At 40.5% G+C, this 22,039-nt stretch overlaps 1 protein-coding gene and 1 non-coding gene across 2 annotated transcripts; both read right to left on the reverse strand.

The window, feature by feature from the left end:
• Positions 1–268: 268 nt before the first annotated feature.
• On the reverse strand, positions 269–3,759 carry LOC138886230 (uncharacterized). The gene is made up of 7 exons (XM_070167286.1): positions 3,481–3,759; positions 2,818–3,039; positions 2,415–2,610; positions 2,125–2,199; positions 1,107–1,938; positions 608–698; positions 269–487 (listed from the first exon to the last, which is right to left on the reverse strand). The coding sequence occupies exons 1-7, from the start codon at positions 3,757–3,759 to the stop codon at positions 269–271; spliced, it is 1,914 nt and encodes a 637-aa protein (XP_070023387.1).
• Positions 3,760–19,778: 16,019 nt separating this feature from the next.
• Positions 19,779–19,885, reverse strand: LOC138886648 (small nucleolar RNA snoR100). Its single transcript, XR_011405697.1, has one exon. It is a non-coding gene; the product is annotated as a small nucleolar RNA snoR100 (small nucleolar RNA).
• Between the last annotated feature and the right edge of the window lie 2,154 nt (positions 19,886–22,039).

Consider the following 22,039-nt stretch of genomic DNA (forward strand, 5'->3'; position numbering starts at 1 on the left):
ATTGTTCTATCTCAGGGACACACCTCCGGATCATATTGTCAACACATATTCGAAACATATAAGGTTCATCCCAATAATACATGCAGCAGTCACGATAAAACTTTTTCTTTTGTACAGAGGAAAGGTCATAGGGAACTATACTGCTTGCCAGGTAATTTGCAAAGTCTGCATACTATGGCACTTCCTCAAGATTTGTAGTGAGCAGTTGCTCATCTGGAAAGGTTTCTAGAATATCCTCAACCTCAACTGAGTTTTCAGCTCCCTCAAGTTATGATAGATGATCAGCGACTTGGTTTTCTATGCCCTTACGGTCACGAATTTCGAGATCGAACTCTTGTAGTAACAGCACCCAACGAATCAAGCGCAGTTTAGACTCCTTCTTCTCAATCAAGTATCTGAGAGCTGCATAATCAGTGTATACAATTACCTTAGAGCCAATCAGGTATGATTTGAACTTGTCGAATGCAAACACCACAGCCAGCATCTCCTTTTCAGTCACAGTGTAGTTCAGTTAGGCTCCACTCGGCGTTCTACTGTCATAGTAGATTGGGTGCATTAGCTTGTTTTTTTGTTGTCCCAACACTTCCCCCACTGCATAGTCACTGACGTCACATATGAGTTCAAATGGTTGCTCCCAGTCAGGGGCGACAATGATGGGTGTTGTGACTAGCCTCTTTTTCAACTCCTCGAATGCTACCCTGCAATCATCAGAAAACAAGCAGGGGTGATCTTTTTCTAACAACTTACAGAGAGGGTTGTCAATTTTTGAGAAATCTCTTATGAATCTCTGGTAGAAACCGGCATGCCCGAGGAAGCTCATGATTTCTTTGACTGAAGTGGGAGGTGGAAGCTTTGTTATCACGTCAACTTTAGCACGATCCATCTCGATTCCTTTACTTGATACCCGATGTCCCAAGACTATGCCCTCTTGTACCATGAAATGGCACTTCTCCCAATTAAGTACCAGGTTAGTCTAAATACATCTTTTCAGCACATGGGTCAGTTTTGTAAGGCACTCATCGAATGAATTTCCCACCACTAAGAAAACATCCATGAATACTTCTATTAAGTCTTCTACCATGTTAGTGAATATGGCCATCATGCACCTTTGGAATGTGGCGAGTGCATTGCATAGGCCAAAGGGCATCCTCCAAAAAGCATAAATGCTATATGGGCAAGTGAAGGACGTCTTCTCTCTGTCATCTGGTGCAGTGGTGATTTGATTGTACCCTGAGTACCCATCTAGAAAACAGAAGTGAGACCTCCCTGCCAATCTGTCTAGCATCTGATCAATGAAGGGAAGTGGGAAGTGATCTTTCCGGGTGGCCAGATTTAATTTTCTGTAATCCATGCAAATTCTCCAGCCTGTGACAGTTCTTGTAAAGATCAGCTCATTGTTATCATTTTTGACCACCGTCATGCCACCCTTCTTAGGCACACATTGCACCGAGCTAACCCAGTTGTTGTTAGAGATTGGGAAAATGATTCCTGCATCTACCCACTTTATCACTTTTTTCTTCACCACTTCCTTCATGTTGGGGTTCAACCTTCTTTGGTGTTCCCTGGAAGGTTTGTGTCCCTCTTCCAGCAGAATTTTATGCATACAATATGTCGGGCTGATCCCCTTGATGTTTGCCATGGTCCACCCAATGGTAGTCTTGCACTCCTTGAGTACCTGCAAAAGTTGTTGTACCTGCACATCTAACAAACTAGATGAGATAATAACAGGTAATGTGAAGTTAGGTCTAAGAAACTCATACCTGAGATGGGCGGGCAGTGGCTTCAATTCCAGCTTTGGTGATTCTTCTATGGATGGCTTGGGTGGAGGAGTTTCCCTGTTTTCTAAGTGCATGGGCTCTAATTCAAGAGTTCTATCCCAGAACCCTCTGCCCTCTAAAGCCAACACCCATTCTGCCAGTTCTTCCCCATTCACCTCATCTAAATTTACCAGACATGCAGCAAGAGGGTCTTCAATAGTCAGCATCTCATCATCAGCTTCTACGATTACATCCACAACATCAATAAGAGAACAATTGGCAAATTCACTTGGTCACCTTATAGATTTTTGCACATTGAATATTATCTCTTCATCGTTCAACCTCATCTTGAGCTCCACAGTCTCACAATCAATGAGAGCTCTCCCAGTGGCCAAGAATGGACTTCCCAAAATTATGGGAATCTCTTCATCCACCTTGCAATCTAGAATAACAAAATTTACAGGGAACACAAATTTCCCTACCTAAATCAACACATCATCCAAGATACCATAAGGTCTTTTCACGGTCCTGTAAGCCAGCTGCAACAACATCGATGTGGGTCTAGCTCTCCAATTCCCAACCTCTTATAGATCGCTAGGGGAATAAGATTTATGTTAGCCCCCAAATCACAAAGTGTTTTGGCGAAAGCAAAGTTACCAATAGTACAGGGAATTGTGAAACTCCCTGGGTCAGACAACTTTTCAGCAATTGGTCTAGTTACCACCGCACTGCTTGTCTGAGTAAGAGTCACCGTGTCCAAGTCTTGGAAATCAATTTTTCGGGATATTAAGTCCTTCATCACTTTTGTGTAACCAAGCATCTCCTTCAAAGCATCAATCAATGGAATATTTACCTGGATTTGTTTTAGCATCTCCAAGAATTTCTTGTATTGTTCCGCTTTTTGGTACTTTGCCAGCCTCTGTGGGAAGGGTGCGTAGGGTCTCTTCTTCCCAATGATTTGGGTATTTTCTTTGTCAGCTACCACCTCAACTACCGGTTCCTAGGCTATCTCAGCCTCAATCTGTGTGTTATGTTCTTCCTGGGCAGGCTGTACTATTACCTCTGTCAGTTTTGTTGACTCATCTAGCTCAATGGGCACCGGTACAAGTGTCTCAGCCTGTACGCTTTCTCGAACCCTCTCTTGATCCAAGTCTAAGTCTCTGCCATTACGTAGACTCACTGTCATCAGCTGCTTCAGGCCTTGATCTTTTGGATTTATCTGAGAGTCTGCAGGTAGTGTCCCATGAGGTTGATTATTCAAAGACATCGAAATCTGGCCCATCTGCACTTCAATATTCTAAACAGCTGACTCATGTAGATCTACTCTTTCACTAAATTTTGCATTTGACCCAATAACCTACTGCATCATTGCCTCGAGTCTAGCAAACCCATCTTCCTACCTTCCACCATGTTGTTGAGGAGGATGATACCCCTGCTGTTGATTTTGATTATTATATCTTTGTGGCCTTTGATAAGGCGCCATATTATTGTGAGGTTTCATACCTCCCATGTTTTCATTATTGAGTTGTGGCTAGACTGGCCTGTACGACTGATTTTGTTGGTCCCAATTTTGACCACCCTGTCTCTGGCCTCCTTAATTACACACATAATTCATGTCTTTAGAGTAGTGATGATGATCACTTTTTGCATTCCACTGGTTACCAATTGGCTGACTAATGCAAGATGTGCATAAGCCCCCATTGGTAGTATCTACAATATGTACCTGCTGCTTCTGCCCTGACTCTTCCACCTTTTTGGTGAGTATACTCATATGTGTCATTAATGTGGCCATGTTTTCAGCAAGAGTGTTGGATGGATCTAAGGGCACTAAGGGAACTACTGGAGTGATAGGTGTGTTCCTGGTTGTCCACCCCAAATTTTGTGCTACCTTATCAAGAAGACTTTGGCTTTCTCTCCATGTTTTACTCAAAAATGCTCCACCAGTTGAAGCACCAACACTTGTTTTTAAAATGAATTCTGTATTTTGAGGCATTAAAAACATCTTTTAGCATCATCTCGATTTGTGTGCGCAGTCCGGGCGCGTAGCCGGAAAGCCTATATGTGAAAATCTATGAAAAATGATAAATTTTCACTATAAAATGAATGAATTTGACTTCGGCCAACGTTTTGGATAAACGGACCCGGACTCATGATTTGATGGTCCCGTGGGGTCCGTAGGAAAATATAGGACTTGGGGGTATGCCCGGAATCGAATTTTGATGTCCCAAATCCGAGAAATGAATTTTTAAAAGAAATTGTTTTCTGAAAAATATAAAGGTTTTTGAAAGTGAAATGTTATGTGAAACCTGTGGCATCGGGCCCGTATTTTGATTCCAGCGCGCGGTACATGTCTTATATATGATTTAAGATAGTTCTGTGAAATTTGGTTAGAAACGGACTTGAAATGGCGTGAATCGGATCATTTTTGGAAAAATTGAAAATTAGAAGTTCTTAAGAAAATTTCATGATTTTGATGTAAAATTCATAGCTGTTGATGTTATTTTAGTGACTTGAATGAACGAGCAAGTCCGTATGATGTTTTTGAGGTTGTGTGTATGTTTGGTTTGGAGCCTCGAGGGCTCAGGTGAGTTTTAGATAGGCCACGGGGTGTATTTTGGACTTAGAAAAATTGCACATTTTCAGCTGTGCATAGCAGGCCTGCAGGCTTCACATTTGTGAAACCTGGCTCGCGAATGCGAGTGGCTTGTCGCAATTGCGAAGGAAGCCAGTCCAGCTCCAGTCTCGCAAATGCGAAACTCCCATGTTTCTGCCTTGGGTCGCAAATGCGACGCTTTAATCGCAATTCCCAACTCGCAAATGTGAGAGGTGTTTTGCATTTCCCAACCTAGCAGAGGTCGGGGTTCGTAATTGCGAACCCCTGTTCACAATTCCCACATTTGAGACCTGCAACGATTATACTTAGACGAATTTTTAACCCATTTTCACATCTTTTCAAAATACAAACTCTCTAGGGCGATTTTTCAAGAACGACTCTTCTTACAAATCGATTGTATGTTAATTTTAACTCATTTCCTTCAATCATTAACATCTTCTAACGTGATTTAAACTTAAAATCAATGATTTTCATAGGGAAAATTGGGTGTTTTGGGTAGAACCTAGGTTTTTCAAAAATTGGGGATTTGGACCTCGATTTGAGGTCCGATTTCAAAACAAATTACATATTTGGGTTCGCGGGGGAAAGGGTAATCGGGTTTTGATTCGAACATCGGGTTTTGACCATGTGGGCCCGATGGCGATTTTTGACTTTTTGGGCAAAACTTAGGAAAAATCATTTTTCATGCATTCGAATTGTTTCATTTAGCGTTTATTGATGTAATTAAGTAACTTGTGACTAGATACGAGTGAATTGGTGGTGGAATCAAGGGGTAAAGCTATAATTGAGATGTGAATTGTGTTCGTGGCATCAAGGTAAGTGTTTGGTCTAACCTTAGCTTGAGGGATTAGGAGTCGAGTCCTATTTGCTATGTGGTAATTGTAGAGTACGACGTATAGGCATAGTGACGAGTATCTATATGTTAGTGTCTAGCATGCCCGTGAGTCTTATATTGTGATTTTCATGACTTCGTTGTACTATTGATGCCTTGGTGAAGATTTCTATTTGTTGTGTAAAGTTTGTGGAAAGAATTGTGACCTATGAACATTGAGGAGCGTTGGCTCAAGTTGTATAACGAATTGTGAAAGTATAAGTGATAATTGAATCATTAGAGTATTGGCTCGAGTTGTGAAGTGAATTGTGAAGTAAAAGTGAGAAAGAGAAGAGATCATTATGCTGCCCCCTTGCCAGTCTATTGTTGCTTTATTTGTTATCTCCCTTGTCGGGATGTTGATATTATTGATGTTGTTCCCTTGGCGGGACTTAATTGTTGAATTGTTGTTCCCTTGCCGGGATTCTTATATAATCTCATTTATTCTCTTGCCCTATTGTTTGTGATTGTTGTTTGGGTGAGTAAGAGAGTTAAAGAACGAAGGGTGATGTCGTGCATTGTTTTTGTGAGGAAAGAGTGTAAAACACGAAGGGTGCTGCCGGGTATTATTGTGAAAAAAGAGAGTAACGCACGAAGGGTGATGTCGTGCTCACGATGTACCATTTCATGCCGATTATACTGATTATATGGTGAGGAAAGATAGTAAAAGCACGAAGGTGATGTCGTGCACATTTTTATTATATAATTGCTTTGGTGAGGACGAGAGTAAAAGCGCGAAGGGTTGATTTCTGGTTCTTTTGTTGATATCCAAGATATATTGCTTCTTTCATTTACCTGTTGTCTTTCTATTCGGGATTGATATCTCCCTCGCAACATGCTCCCCCTCCCATACTTGACTGTTTATTTCTGTATTTCTTTTCCGATGTATATATTGAATTGCACAGGTTATTTGGTAGTCTGGTCCTAGCCTCGTCACTATTTTGCCGAGGTTAGGCTAGGGACTTACCAGCACATAGGGTCGGTTGTGCTGATACTACACTCTGCACTATGTACAGATCTCGGAGCAGCTCTTGGACCATAGTTTGGAGGCTACCTTCAGTCCATGGGGAGATCTAAGGTAGACATGTAGGCATCCGCAGGCCCTGGCGTCTCCCTCTATCCCTTATTCCTTATTTCATTTTCCTTAATTCAGAAATAGTGTATTGTTATTTTCTTCAGACTTTGTATGTAGTAAATCTTAGACCGTCTATGACACTGTGACACCAGGTTTTGGGTGATTAAGGCTTAAGTAATTATAATAGATTTCAGATATTTTATTGTTTTCTTCCGCTTAATTCTAATTTCCGTTGTTTATACGTTATCGTTGTATGTTTGTTAAAAGAAATAAGTGGATAATGAAGTTATAAGTTTAAAGGATTGGCTTTACTAGCTCACATTAGTATGCGCCATCACGACTCCCAAGGATGGGAAATCCGGATAGTGATAAGTTGGTATCAAAGCTCTAGGTTACATGGGTCTCACAGTTCACAGACTAGCTTAGTAGAGTCTGAGGGATCGGTACGGAGACGTCTGTATTATCCCCCATAGGCTACAGAATTTGGAAAAACTTCATATTTATTCTTTCCTATTGTGTGGTTTGGTTTCTCAATGCTGATTGGATTTTTACTATGTTCTTTTGCAGATGGCGAGAACACGCGCTTCCTTATCCACTGACCAGCAGCCCGAGCCCCCAACAACAGCTCCCACGAGGGGTAAAGGGCGAGGCCGAGGTAGGGGCAGAGCTCAGCCCAGGGCAAAAGCACCCGCAGCGGAGCCTCAGGTTGACTTTGATGATGAGGTTCCGGCCCCAACAATTCCTATGGGCCCAGCTCAGGTCCTAGAGGGGTTTATTGTTATCCTAGTACTTCAGGATGCTCTGATCCGTCTAGTGGGCCTTATGAAGAGTGTAATTTGGGCAGGCTTGCTTCCCGTAGCACCAGCTGCCTTTTAGGCTAGAGGAGGAGCCCATACTCTTGCTACTCGTACTTCGGAGCAGGTAGCTCCCTAGTTTCAGACTCTAGAAGTTCATCCAGTTGTAGCAGTTCAGCTAGGTGTGGTAGCTCAGACCGGTGATAGAGTAGCTATGTCTGCCGATGGTTTGTGGAGGTTGGATAGGTTCACCAAGATCTTCACCACTACTTTCAGCGGTGCATCTACTGAGGATCCCCAGGATTATCTAGACGGTTGTCATGAGGTTCTCATGAACATGGGGGTAGTTGAGACCAATGGGGTCGATTTTGCTACATTTCGCTTGTTTGGATCCGCCAAGACTTGGTGGAGAGATTAGTGTTTGGCTAGACCAGCCGGATCGCCAGCTTTGACTTGGGAGCAGTTTACTCAGCTATTTCTGGAGAAGAAGCCTCGTCATTCAGGCCGATTCAGTGGTACCTCGTCTGGAGGTAGGTATTCGTATGGTAGAGGCCATCCTCCTAGGCCTTTTCAGTCAGCACTTCAGGTTTCTCATGGTGCTTCAGGTGGTCGTGGTCCTCAGATACAGTATTCTGATCAGTAGTCCTACAATGCACCACCAGCTCCTATTAGTGCACCGCCATTTTAGAGTTTTCGGGGTGGCCATTCAGGTCGTCAGGGCCAGCAGTCTCAGTAGCCGAGGGCTTGTTACACTTGTGGTGATATGGGTCACATTGCTAGGTTTTGCCCTCGAGCACCGAGTAGCTCTCAGCATCAGGGTTCCAGTGCCATGGTTCAGGCACCAGGTGTTCCACAACCCGCCCAGCCAGCTAGAGGTGGGAGTAGTGGTGCTAGAGGTGGAGGTAGAGATATTAGAGGTGGAGCTCAAGCCATTATATGTGGAGGCCAGCCAGCAACAGGACGTCCCAAAGATGTAGTTCAGGGTTGTGGGGCCCAGCCCCAATATTATGCTCTTCCATCCATGCCCGAGCCTGAGGCTTTTGATGCAGTTATCACAGGTACGGTTTTGGTTTGTGATAGAGATGCTTTAGTGTTATTTGATCTAGGGTCTACATACTTGTATGTGTCATCTTATTTTGCACCGTATCTACTCATGCCTAGTGAATCTTTGAGTGCTCATGTTTATGTGTCTACACCGGTGGGTGATTCTATTATGGTAGATCGAGTCCATCGTTCATGTATAGTTGTGATTGGAGGTCTTGAGACTCGTGTAGATTTTCTTCTTCTGGATATGGTTGATTTCGATATCATATTAGGGATGGACTAGTTATCACCTTACCACGCTATCTTGGACTGTCATGCCAAGATTGTGATCTTAGCCTTACCGGGTTTACCTCATTTAGAGTGGAGCGGGACTCCTGGTCATTCTACCCGTAGTGTTATCTCTTATATGAAGGCTCGACGTATGGTCGAGAAGGGGTGTTTGGCCTATTTGGCATATGTTCGTGATTCTAGTGTCGAGGTTCCTTCTATTGATTCTATGCATATTGTTCGTGTGTTCCCTGAGGTATTTCCTTCAGACCTGCCGAGTATGTCACCCGACAAGGATATTGACTTTTGCATTGATTTGGCTCCGGGCACTCAGCCCATTTTTATCCCGTCGTATCGTATGGCCCCGCCTGAGTTGAAAGAGTTGAAGGAGCAGTTGCAAGACTTGCTTGAGAAGGGTTTCATTAGGCCGAGTGTTTCACCTTGGGGTGCACCGGTGTTGTTTGTTAAGAAGAAGGAAGGATCAATGAGAATGTGTATTGATTACCGGCAATTGATTATCTAGCTACCATCAGTTGAGGATTAGGGCATCCGATGTCCCTAAGATAGCTTTCTACACTCGGTATGGGCAATATGAGTTCTTGGTGATGTCATTCGGGTTAACAAATGCCCCAGCAGCTTTTATGGATTTGATGAACCGAGTGTTCGGGCCTTATTTAGATTCGTTCGTGATAGTCTTCATTGATGATATTTTGATATTTTCTCGCAGCCGGGAGGAGCACGAGCAGCATCTTAGAGTGGTTCTTCAGACCTTGAGGTATAGTCAGTTATATGCTAAGTTCTCGAAGTGTGAGTTCTGGTTGAGTTCAGTTGCATTTCTGGGTCATGTTGTATCAGCAGAGGGTATTCAGGTTGATCCGAAGAAGATTGAGGCAGTCAAGAACTGGCCTAGACCAGCATTAGCTATAGAGATTCGGAGTTTCTTGGGATTGGCAGGCTACTATCGTCAGTTCATGGAGGGGTTTTCATCTATTGCAGCCCCGATGACTAGGTTGACCCAGAAGGGTGCCCAGTTCAGATGGTCGAATGAGTGTGAGGTGAGCTTCCAGAAGCTCAAGATAGCTCTGACTATGGCACCGGTGTTGTTTCGCCCACAGGCTCAAGGTCTTATATAGTTTATTGTGATGCATCTCGTATTGGACTTGGTGCAGTGTTGATGCAGGATGTCAAGGTCATTACCTACGCTTCGCGGCAGTTAAAGATTCATGAGAAGAACTATCTAGTTCATTATTTAGAGTTGGCAGCCAGTGTTCACACGTTGAATATTTGGAGACATTATCTGTATGGCGTGGCATGTGAGGTGTTCACAGATCACAAGAGTCCTCAGTATTTGTTCAAACAAAAGGAGTTGAATTTGAGGCAGAGGAGGTGGTTGGAGTTGTTGAAAGATTATGATATCACTATCTTATATCACCCGGGAAAGGCCAATGTGGTGGCTGATACTTTGAGTGGGAAGTCAGCCAGTATGGCAGTCTTGCTTATATTCCGATCGGTGATAGGCCGCTTGCTTTGGATGTTCAGGCTTTGGCCAATCAGTTCGTGAGGTTGGATGTTTCTGAGCCTAGTCATGTGTTAGCTTGCACAGTCGCTCGTTCTTCATTATTGGAGCGGATCCGAGATCGGCAATATGATGATCCCCATTTGTGTGTCCTTAGAGACACGGTGCAGCACGGAGGTGCCAAGTAGGTTACCTTAGGTGATGGTGGAGTTTTGAGATTGCAGGGTCGAGTTTTTGTACCTAATGTGGATGGGCTTCGAGAGTTGATTCTAGAGGAGACCCATAGTTCCCGGTACTCTATTCATCCGGGTGCCGCAAAGATGTATCATGATTTGTGGCAGCATTATTGGTGGCATAGAATGAAGAAGGATATCGTTGCATATGTGGCTCAATATTTGAATTATCAGCAGGTTAAGTACGAGCATCAGAGGCCCGGTGGTTCATTTTAGAAGATTGAGATTCCTGAGTGGAAGTGGGAGCGTATCACTATGGACTTTGTGGTTGGACTCCCACGGACTTAGAGGAAGTTCGATGCAGTGTGGGTTATTGTTGATAGGCTGACCAAGTCAGCGCATTTCATTCCTGTGGCAGTCTCCTATTCTTCCGAGAGGTTAGCCGATATCTATAACCGGGAGATTATTCGCCTTCATGGTGTGCCCGTGTCTATCATTTCGGACCGAGGTACGTAGTTTACCTCACATTTATGGAGAGCAGCTCAGCGAGAGTTGGGCACATAAGTTGAGTTGAGCACAACGTTTCATCCTCAGATGGACGGGCAGTCCGAGTGGACTATTCAGATTTTGGAGGATATGCTCCGAGCTAGTGTCATTAACTTTGGAGGCTCGTGGGGTCAGTTTTTGCCTTTGGCAGAGTTTGCCTACAACAACAGCTACCAGTTGAGTATTCAAATGGCTCCTTATGAGGCTTTATATGGTAGGCGATGTCGGTCTCCGGTTGGATGGTTTGAGCCGGGAGAGGCTCGGTTGTTGGGTACGGATCTGGTTCAGGATGCCTTGGAGAAGGTCAGGATCATTTAGTATAGGCTTCGTACAGCTCAGTCCAGGCAAAAAAGTTAAGCCGACCGTAAGGTTTGTGATTTGGCATTCATGGTCGGTGAGCGAGTATTGTTTCGAGTGTCGCCTATGAAGGGCGTGATGAGATTTGGGAAGAAAGGCGAGCTTAGCCTTAGGTTCATTGTCCCGTTTGAGATTATTGATCGAGTGGGAGAGGTGGCTTATAGACTTGTATTGTCGTCGAGCTTATCAATCGTGCATCCAGTATTTCATGTGTCCATGCTTCGGAAGTATCACGGCGATCCATCCCACGTGTTAGATTTCAGCACTGTCTAGTTGGACAAGGACTTGTCTTATGAGGAGGAGCCGATAGCTATTCTAGACCGGCAGGTTCGTTAGTTGACATCAAAGAGTTTTCCTTATGTTCGTGTTCAGTAGAGAGGTCAGCCCACTGAGGCATCGACCTGGGAGTCCGAGTCCGATATGCGGATCCGTTATCCCCATCTTTTCTCCGACTCAGGTACTTCATTCTTATGTCCGTTCGAGGACGAACAATTATTTTAGAGGTGGAGAATGTGATGACCCAAAAGGTCATCACTTGTTTTTAAAATGAGTTCTAGATTCTGAGGCCTTAAAACCCTCTTTTAACATCACCTCGATTTGCGTGCGCAGTCGGGGCGCGTAGCCAGAAATCCTATATGTGAAAATCTGTGAAAAATAATAATTTTTGACTATAAAATGAATTAATTTGACTTCGGTCAACGTTTTGGATAAACGGACCCAAACCCGTGATTTGACAATCTCGGAGGGTCCGTAGGAAAATATGGGATTTAGGCGTATGCCCGAAATCGAATTCCAAGGTCCCAAGTCCGAGAAATGAATTTTTAAAAGAAATTATTTTCTGAAAAATATAAAGGTTTTTTAAAGTGAAATGTTATGTGAAACCTGTGGTATCGGGCCCGTATTTAAATTCCGGCACCCGGTACAGGTCTTATATGTGATTTAAGATAGTTCTGTGAAATTAGGTAAGAAACGGACTTAAAATGGCGTGAATCGGATCGTTTTTGGAAAAATTGGAAATGAGAAGTTCTTAAGAAAATTTCATGATTTTGATGCAAAATTTATAGATGTTGATGTTATTTTAGTGACTTGAATACACGAGTGAGTCTGTATGATATTTTTGAGGTTGTGTGTATGTCTGGTTTGGAGACCCGAGGGCTCGAGTGAGTTTTGGATAGGCCACAGAGTGTATTTTGGACTTAGAAAAATTGCAGATTTCCAGCTGTGCATAGCAGGCCTGCAGGCTTCGCATTTGCAAAGCCTGGCTCGCAAATGCGAGTGGCTTGTCGCAATGCGAAGGAAGCCAGGCCAGCTCCAGTCTCGCAAATGCGAGACTACTTTCGCAAATGCGAAACTCCCCTGTTTCTGCCTTGGGTCGCAAATGCGAAGCTTTAGTCGCAATTCCCAACTCACAAATGCGAGAGGTGTTTCGCATTTCCCAACCTAGCAGAGGTCGGGGTTCCCAATTGCGAAACCCTGTTCGCAATTCCCACATCTGAGACCTGCAACTTTTATACTTAGACGAATTTTTAACCCATTTTCACATCTTTTCAAAACACAAACTCCCTAGGGCGATTTTTCAAGACGACTCTTCTTCACAATCGATTGTAAGTTAATTTTAACTCATTTCCTTCAATCATTAACATCTTTTAACATGATTTCAACTCAAAATCAATGATTTTCATGGGGGAAATTGGGTGTTTTGGGTAGAACCTAGGTTTTCAAAAATTGGAGATTTGGACCTCAATTTGAGGTCCGATTTCAAAACAAATTACATATTTGAGCTCGTGGGGGAATGGGTAATCGGGTTTTGGTTCGAATCTTGGGTTTTGACCATGTGGGCCCGGGGCGATTTTTGACTTTTTGGGCAAAACTTTGGAAAATTCATTTTTCATGCATTCGAATTGTTTCATTTAGCGTTTATTGATGCAATTAAGTAACTTGTGACTAGATACGAGCAAATTGGTGGTGGAATCAAGGGGTAAAGCTATAATTGAGATGTGAATTGTGTTCGTGGCATCGAGGTAAGTGTTTGGTCTAACCTTAACTTGAGAGATTAGGAGTCGAGTCCTATTTTCTATGTGGTAATTGTGGAGTACGACGTATAGGCATGGTGACGAGTATCTATACGTTAGTGTCTAGCATGCTCGTGAGTCTTATATTGTGATTTTCATGACTTCGTTGTATTATTGATGCCTTGGTGAAGATTTCTATTTATTTTGTAAAGTTTCTGGAAAGAATTGTGACCTATGAACATTGAGGAGCGTTGGCTCGTGTTGTATAACGATTTGTGAAAGTATAAGTGATAATTGAACAGTTAGAGCATTGGCTCGAGTTGTGAAGTGAATTGCGAAGTAAATGTGAGAAAGAGATGAGATCATTATGTTGCCCCCTTGTCGGGCTATTGTTGCTTTATTTGTTATCTCCCTTGCGGGGATGTTGATATTATTGATGTTGTTCCCTTGCCGGGACTTAATTGTTGAATTGTTGTTCCCTTGCCGGGATTCTTATTATAATCTCATTTATTCCCATGCCCTATTGTTTGTGATTGTTGTTTGGGTGAGGAAGAGAGTTAAAGCACGAAGGGTGATGACGTGCATTGTTTTTTTGAGAAAAGTGTGTAAATCACGAAGGGTGATGCTGTGTATGATTGTGAGGAAAGAGAGTAAAGCACGAAGGGTGATGTCGTGCCGCATGATGTACCATTCTGTGCCAATTATACTGATTATATAGTGAGGAAAGAGAGTAAAATCACGAAGGGTGATGTCGTGCACATTTTTATTATATAATTGTTTTGGTGAGGACGAGAGTAAAAGTACGAAGGGTGATGTCGTGCATTTGTTGATTTTTGGTTCTTTTGTTGGTATCCGAGATATACTGATTCTTTCATTTACCTGTTGTCTTTCTATTCGGGATTGATATCTCCCCCACAGCATGCTCCCCCTCCCATACTTGACTGTTTATTTCTGTATTTCTTTTCCACTGTATATATTGAATTGCACAGATTATTTGGTAGTCTGGTCCTAGCCTCGTCACTACTTCGCCGAGGTTAGGCTAGACACTTACCAGCACATGGGGTCGGTTGTGCTGATACTACATTTTGCACTATGTGCAGATCCCAGAGCAGCTTTTGGACCGTAGTTTGGAGGCTACCTTCAGTCCACGCGGAGATCCAAGGTAGACCTGCAGGCATCCGCAGGCCCTTGCGTCTCACTCTATCCCTTTTTCCATGTTTTATTTTCCTTAATTCAGAAACAGTGTATTGTTATTTTCTTCAGACTTTGTATGTGGTAAATCTTAGACCGTCTGTGACACTGTGACACCAGGTTTTGGGTGATTAAGGCTTAAGCAATTGTAATAGATTTCAGATATTTTATTATTTTCTTTCGCTTAATTCTAATTTCCGTTGTTTATACGTTATTGTTGTATGTTTGTTAAAAAGAAATAAATGGATAATGAAGTTATTAGTTTAAAGGATTGGCTTGCCTAGCGCACATTAATAGGCATCATCACGACTCCCGAGGGTGTAAAATCCGGGTCGTGACAACATTACCTTTCACGCCATCTGCCAAACCCATGTAGAATCGCTGCCCCAACATCTGATCTGGAATACCGTGGTACGGACATATAACCAACATCCCTTTGAATCGTTCTCATGTTTCTTGCAGTGTCTCCATTGGTCTCTATTTGAAACTCAGAATTTCATCAATTTGTTGAGCAGTCTTGTTGGGTTGATGAAACTTGTTCACAAATTGCTTGACTAACTCCTCCCAAGTTGTTATGGAATTAATGGGGAGAGAGTTTAGCCAAGTCTGGGCAGCTCTTGTCATTGAGAATGGAAACAACAACAGCTTGATTGCTTCCTAAGTTACATTGGGCTGCTTTTGAGTTTTGCAGATTGACAGAAAATTCTTCAAGTGCTGTTGAGAATCTTCGATTTGTGACCCCGAAAAAAGTCCTTTGTTTTGCAACAAGTGCATGATGTTGTTCGTGATTTGAAACGATTGAGCCTGTATCTGCGGGACTAAAATCGTTGTGGCCAAGTTCTCTGTTATGGGTTGTGCCCAGTCATATAGAGCTATCTCTGGCACAAGAGGTGCCATTGGCGCTAATGGCGTAGCTGGGTCTACCACGTGATCCCCACTGTCTGGTTCGAATTGTTCAGTTGTTTGTTGTTGTTTGTTTTTCCGATTGTCCCAATTCAAGGCCTTGAAAAATTTCTCGGGATCTGATAATACTTCAAATACTTCACCAGTTCTCGATGAGTTTCTAGGCATGCACTTGTACAACCAAGTCAACAAACGTTAAAATTTCAATGTATAGATTGGATATAGAGAAAATTGATTACCCTAAGAATTTTTTTATTTCTTTCAATTGTAATTGATAACACCGTTAATTCCCCGGCAACGGCGCCAAAATTTTATCACGCCCAACTATGCCTTATAAAAAGGACTAAGTGGACGTTGCAAATATAATCTGAGTATTTAGCCCAGAGTCGAACCCATAAGGAATTAACCTATCAATTACTCTTGTTAGACTCACTAAATTCTACGGAATCAACTTTCCAAATGTTTTGAATAACCAGTGAGGATGTTTCTACTAACTATAACCGACTGCAATTAAGTAAGTAAAGACTAACTATGATTAAGTTATAAACAATTAAGAGAAGGATCTAGGGTTATGATTTCCCCTATTGATGGAATCCCTTCCGGTTGTGTTTCACATAGATTTGCCTAATCGTCTCTATCAATTATGAGCACTCTTATAACCGTGAATCTCTCCCGAGTAATCATAACAATTTACTAGACGCACTCTCCCGAGCTACGCTAGCTGGCTTTGTTTATTACAGCTCACTATAGATTGCACATAAGGCTTCGTTATCCTTAATCCCGCCTTTAAACCCTCGGTTATTGATCCATCATATACTTTGGGAGTGGTGTTGTTCAATAATTACCTAAATATGCACTCTCTCCCGAGTTATGCATACTAAATAGGCACAGCTAATTGAAGATCTTATCAATTAACTACAACAAGAACGTAGTTGAATAAATAGAGATTAAACCGGGCAAACTATATTAACATAACATGAAGTTCATCCTTCAATAGGTTCCATCAAAATCCTAGATTAAGGAATTAGCTACTCATAGCAAAATAAGATAAAACTACAAAAATGTTCATAATGCGCAATTGAAATAACAAAGAAAAGATAGAAAAACTCTAATGGTTGGTTGCTCTTCTCACACTTGTTCTTACCTCCAAATTAGTCTAAAACCAAGTTTAACCTTCTCTTGGGCGAGTTTGTTGAGTTTAAAAGGGTTTGGAATAAGTTTTTCCCGATTTACATTTTAGTCCCAAAAGTTCTGGGCAGCTACACAGTCTACCACAGACGCGGCAGAACACGGCGCGACCGCGGTGAAACTCGAACATTCTGCCTAGCTTCATTGGCTTGTCGCGGTCGACCGCGGTCGCGGTGGCCTTCAGCCCAGTCTTCCTTTGACTCTTTCTTGCTTATTTTCGATCGGGTTCTTCTTGATTGGCCTTTTATCCACATTATTGACTCCCAAAACACTCCATAGTCTCTTCCTAACTCGGATTAGTCCCTGCGAAGCACAAGAACACTAATTAGAGTATTTTGTTATCATTTAGTCTTTAAAACAATAATAAAGCATGTTACATTTAGGGTGTAAATATCGTCTATATATCCTATTATCAAAACAGGTAATGACAAGTAGCAATTAATTGTGAAATTAGGGAGGAAATAGGCAATTTAATATATAATATGCCAAATGTTAAGTAGCAATTAAGACACATAAGTCAAATAAGCATGTAACAATTATAGCATGGATTCAAGATATAATATTGAGCAATTAATATAAGAGAAATAATTAATATAACAATTAAGTCATGAATTAAAGTAATTTATGAATTATGGATAAACATGCAAACAAGCATTTTGACTACGTATATACATTCGTCACCTCGCTTATTCGTCGTTTCACATGAAATTCACATAACAAATAATTCAAGCGTTATCTTCCCTCAAGTCAAGCTTAACCACGACAGTTACCTTATTTTGCATTTTCAAGTGAATACTCAGCCACAACTTTTCCATTCGAATTAGTCTCCAAACCAATCAAACCTATCAAATTATTGGCCAACAATTCAATTGGAGCTTTAGAAATTATTTATAATTCAAAAGAGACTTAATTTAGGTCATTTTCGGAAAAGGCAACCAAAAGTCAACATGGGGCCCACTTTTTCGGAATACGACGAAAAATTACGGATTTCGAACACCCGTTCCGATACGAGTTCAACCATACAAAAATTATCGAATTCCATCATCGGATTGCCCTTCGAATCCTAAAATTATAGTTTATGAAGTTTCTATAATTTTTCCCAAATTTCCATCTCAAAATACTAATTGAATGATGAAAACAATGATATATTTATGTATATTAATCAAATCCGAGTTAGAATCACTTACCCCGATGAATTTATTAAAAAACCCACAAAAGATCGCCACAAATCGAGCTCCCAAAGTCCAAAAATGATAAATGAAATGAAACCCTTGTTTATAAAGTACACAAATTTGGTCTCCCAATGTGCTGACCGCACATATTTATTGCAGTCCACACATTTCCAAGTTCCGCTGCCGCAATTCAAATTGTGTTGTCGCACTTCAACAGGGACAACACTACCAGGCTTTAGTAAATTGACCATAACTTATGGTCAAATGTCCAAATAATTTATGGTATACCTTTCTGGAAACAAGATTCAAAGAACTACGACTTTTGTTTTTGGATCATCTCCAAATTTCTTATAGATCAAAAGCTATAAGCTTTCGAAGTCAAATAATCAAACCTGCAGAATCCACTTTCTGCGGTCGTGAGAGGAATTTTGCGGACCGCACATTTTCAACTACGGTCCGCACTTTGGGAGTTTGCTGCCGCACATCTGTACTCCAAAATGTGCCCTCCACACTTCAACTGTTCCAGAACATCATTAGAGTGTCAGGATGCCCAAACTCGTTCAAAACTCACCCCGAAACTCACTCGAGCTACTCGGGACCCCGTTCAAATATATCAACCAGTCCCGTAACATAATGCAGACCTACTCGAAATCTCAAATCACATCAAAACTATGATTCACACCTTGATTCGAACTTACGAGTTTATGAAATTTTCAATTCTATAACTCACGCCAAAACATGTTAAATCAAATCGGAATATCCTTAAATTTTGGAAGTAAATCCCATAACGAAGCTATTCGACCTCTCGAAATCACAATTCGAGTCTGACAATGATTAAGTCAAATTCGTGGTCAAACTTTGAAAACCTTTAGCTTTAGATTTCTAGTTTACTTTAAATGACAATAATTTGACATGTGGACCTTCTAAAATTGTCAAAAATATTGATTCGGGTCCATTTACTTAAAACATTGACTAAAGTCAACTCAATTGAGTTTTTAAGCTCTATTTCACATTTTAATCCAATTTTTATAGTTTTAATCCAATTTTCACAGTCGCAACTTTCCGAAAAATTATACGGACTATACACACAAGTAATGAAATGATGAATAGTGTTATTCATTATCATAGAATACAGAAATGAATATTAAAATTAAAAATGATATTTTGAATCATCACAACTTCGTGATAATTATTTATTACAATATAATTTTAATATTCAATTAAACTTTTTGGCCTTTGTATTATGTTTAATTGGGCTAGGTTTAAGGGGGTCAATAGTTCGGTTCAACGATTACATTATAAAATTTGTATCATATTAATTTTTTGATCATTCTATTTTGTATAATTAAAATTAGACTAATTTTTATATAATTAAAATTAAACTTTTCAAAATCATCTTAATTATATTGGTGTATCTTCGATATGGTTCGATTAATTTTTGATAATTTTTTAATGTCTTATAAAAATCACTAGTAAAATGTGATAATATACATGCTTTTATAGGACTAAGCAAAACTATTTAGATATTTTCATTGTTTACAGGGTGATGAATTAAAAAAACATGAAAACTACAACAATATAAATCCATCAACTACCTTACAACAAAGTAAAAGAAATTAAGCAAAGACGCAAAAAATATAAATCAAATAAGTGGAAAGATATTAACCAAATCAAAACTCGAGAATGAAGTCTAAAAGATTAAATATTCAAAAAATAAATCAAAAAGACACATATTCAATACTACATTGTAATTTGCTAATTATAATCGCTAAAATATTTTGTGTATTGCAAATGAATATACTAAAAATAATTTAGTTTTAGTGGGAGTAGCATAATAAGTTTGGAAAAAAAGATTTTGAATTTAATTACTTATTAATGTCCATCTTCCTTGTTTACTCATTTTATCTAACTCACTTTAACAACGAATATATATTTCACGACCCAACTTAGTAAAAAGATGAAAAAGAATTCAAGATATGATTAGTAGTATTTTGGTTGGATTAATTTTCTCAAGACCCAATATATTTGAAGACCCAACTAGGAAAAAAGATTAAAAAAAAAATCGAGATATGATAATTAGTATCTTGTTTAGATTAGCTTTCTTTTCTCCTAAAAAACATAGTAGGGAATCAAATTAGTCAAGACCCAATAGAAGAATCAACCACCTCGAGTAAGAAACCAAAAAATTAGATTATTTTTACTGAGAAATTATTAGACCATCCAAGCAATTATGTTTTATTATTTTTAACATGTAATAAAACTTACAAAAGAGCAATATATAGCATAATAGATTATTATGGATGTGAGTTTAAACCAGGCCCCCTAATCATGGAAAATCAGAGGGAGCAGACATGTCGACTCTATATGTTTCAATTTTTGTGCACATAACCATGCTACCTTCATTTTAGATCCAGAGCATCGGCTTAATTGTGCACAAATTTATGGCTAACCCATGAAAAAAAGATACAAGAAATGAAGAAAACGACCAAAAAAACTTTACAAAAAAACAATAGAATAAAGCTGAGGATTGAAGCATATAAGGAAGATATATCTATTCGGCAGTTTTCAGATTCAGAGAGGAGGGACATGATGATATTGTGGTCTTGTGCCTCTTTATATAGAAAAAGCTGCTAGGTTTTTAGCTGTGGAATGAAAAGCCCAGCTTCTCTTTGCACGGAGTGGCCCTATTCTAACTTGAAGCCCAAATCAAGGTGGTCTTTGCATTATTATGAAAAGTAAGGTAAAACATAGTAAAAATAGCACGGGTTAACCAGTTTTCGGACTGGTCATCGATAAATAGGCAGCGTAGCAAAGTTATAGGAAAATAGCCATTGTTTTGTTGAAACACAATGTGAGCACGTGATTTTTGCCCCATACGAATTACTCCAAAAGAATCCCCAAATTAGGTCTTTTCTTTAATTATGTGTTATTTTTCAGGAATTGTTGTGTGATTTCCCTGATTGTTTGCATATATTTGTGTGCATGTTTAATTTTATTAATGCATGGAAAATACAAAAATATAGCATTTGCATTTAAGATTTGATTTTTATATTTTTGGAATTAATTACTGATTAGGTGTTTCACAAAATGAAAATTAAAAAAATAATAATAACATGTTTGGTAATTTTAGTCAAATTGTTGTGATTTTCTTTTAATTTGGCACTTTATTATTTGTAATAATTATTAGTTGGAGTAAATTAATATTTTTAAGTTAATTCGGGTTTTATGATTTAATTAGGATTTTAGTTTTAATTGTTGAAAAGGAAAGGAAAAGAAAATTGAAAAGGAAAAGAGAATAAGAAGAGGAAATCTGGTTTGGCCAAGCCCAAGACTAAAACCCAGTTCTTACCCAAAAAAAAATCAGCCCAATACCCACCCAAATCCAGTCCACCTGCGACCAACCCAGAACGACATCGTTTGGGCATTGTGAATCTGGACCGTCAATCTCATACGATCAAACGTTCCAGTCCGTCTCCAGATATATCCAAACGACGTCGTATCTGGCCAATAGATCCAAGCCATTGATTTGTTTTGATCGAACGGTCCAGATCACCCCTCCCATAACCCGTTTTTTGACCCATTCCATGTACCCGGTCTAACCCGATCCCCAGTATTACTCCAAACGACACCGTTTCTCATTAGTGAAGTGATCAAGGTCGTTGATCGTGAATGATCCAACGGCCAAGATTAAATCCCCACCCCACTATATATTCCTAAAACCATACCCCGCCCCCTAAACCATACCTCATCTTTGCCTTCGTCTCTAACCTAGAGACAGGCCCCAACACCCGCCCGCCGCCTTCAACCACCACCCTCCGCCTATCGAAAATCGCCTCACGGCGGTTCCGGTGGTCCAAACAACCCCAAAATTACACCATAGCCTTCCCACGACGTCCTCTTTCCAAATCCCATATCAGTTTCCCTCGAATCAGTACCCAACGAGTCGAATCTTAGATCGAAGAATGGAACCAAACCCTAATCCGTCCAATGACCACCAAAATTACACCACAGCTTCCCCTCGACCTCCCCAACCTAACCCCTCTAACCATCACCCCCGAATCGTGGCCGACTGCTTCGAATCTCAGATCGAAGGCACGACCTCAAACCTACCCAATCAGTCCCAAAGTTACACCACTGAACCACCTAGCTACCCCCATCCCAAATCCCACCCAGGTTCTGCCCAAATCTTGTTAGAGCTTTTCGAATTTCAAATCGAAGGCAAACCCTAGAGGGACCAGCTTCAGACTGTGTACGAAGTTAAAGGTTTGAGGTCTTAACCGACTTTAGTCGAGTGTTCTTAGTCGAGAACACTCGATTAAGGTCTGTTTTGGCTTCAAAATTTCAAGACGAAGTGTCAATGAGAATGGAGTTCATTTGGGTTTCTGATTTTTGAGGTATTTCTCCTTTTTCCTTTTTCTTATTTGATTGTTGTTTGTTGTTTACCTACTTAGGTTTCCTTGCTATGTTTGTCAATTAATCCTCCTCCTCTTTCGGACCTTTTTCTGGTCCAAATTTTCGTCCCTGTATTAATTGGATTTCATAGTTGATAGGATTTAGTT

This window comes from Nicotiana sylvestris, chromosome 2 (assembly GCF_000393655.2).
Source record: "Nicotiana sylvestris chromosome 2, ASM39365v2, whole genome shotgun sequence".
Taxonomy (NCBI): Eukaryota; Viridiplantae; Streptophyta; class Magnoliopsida; order Solanales; family Solanaceae; genus Nicotiana; species Nicotiana sylvestris.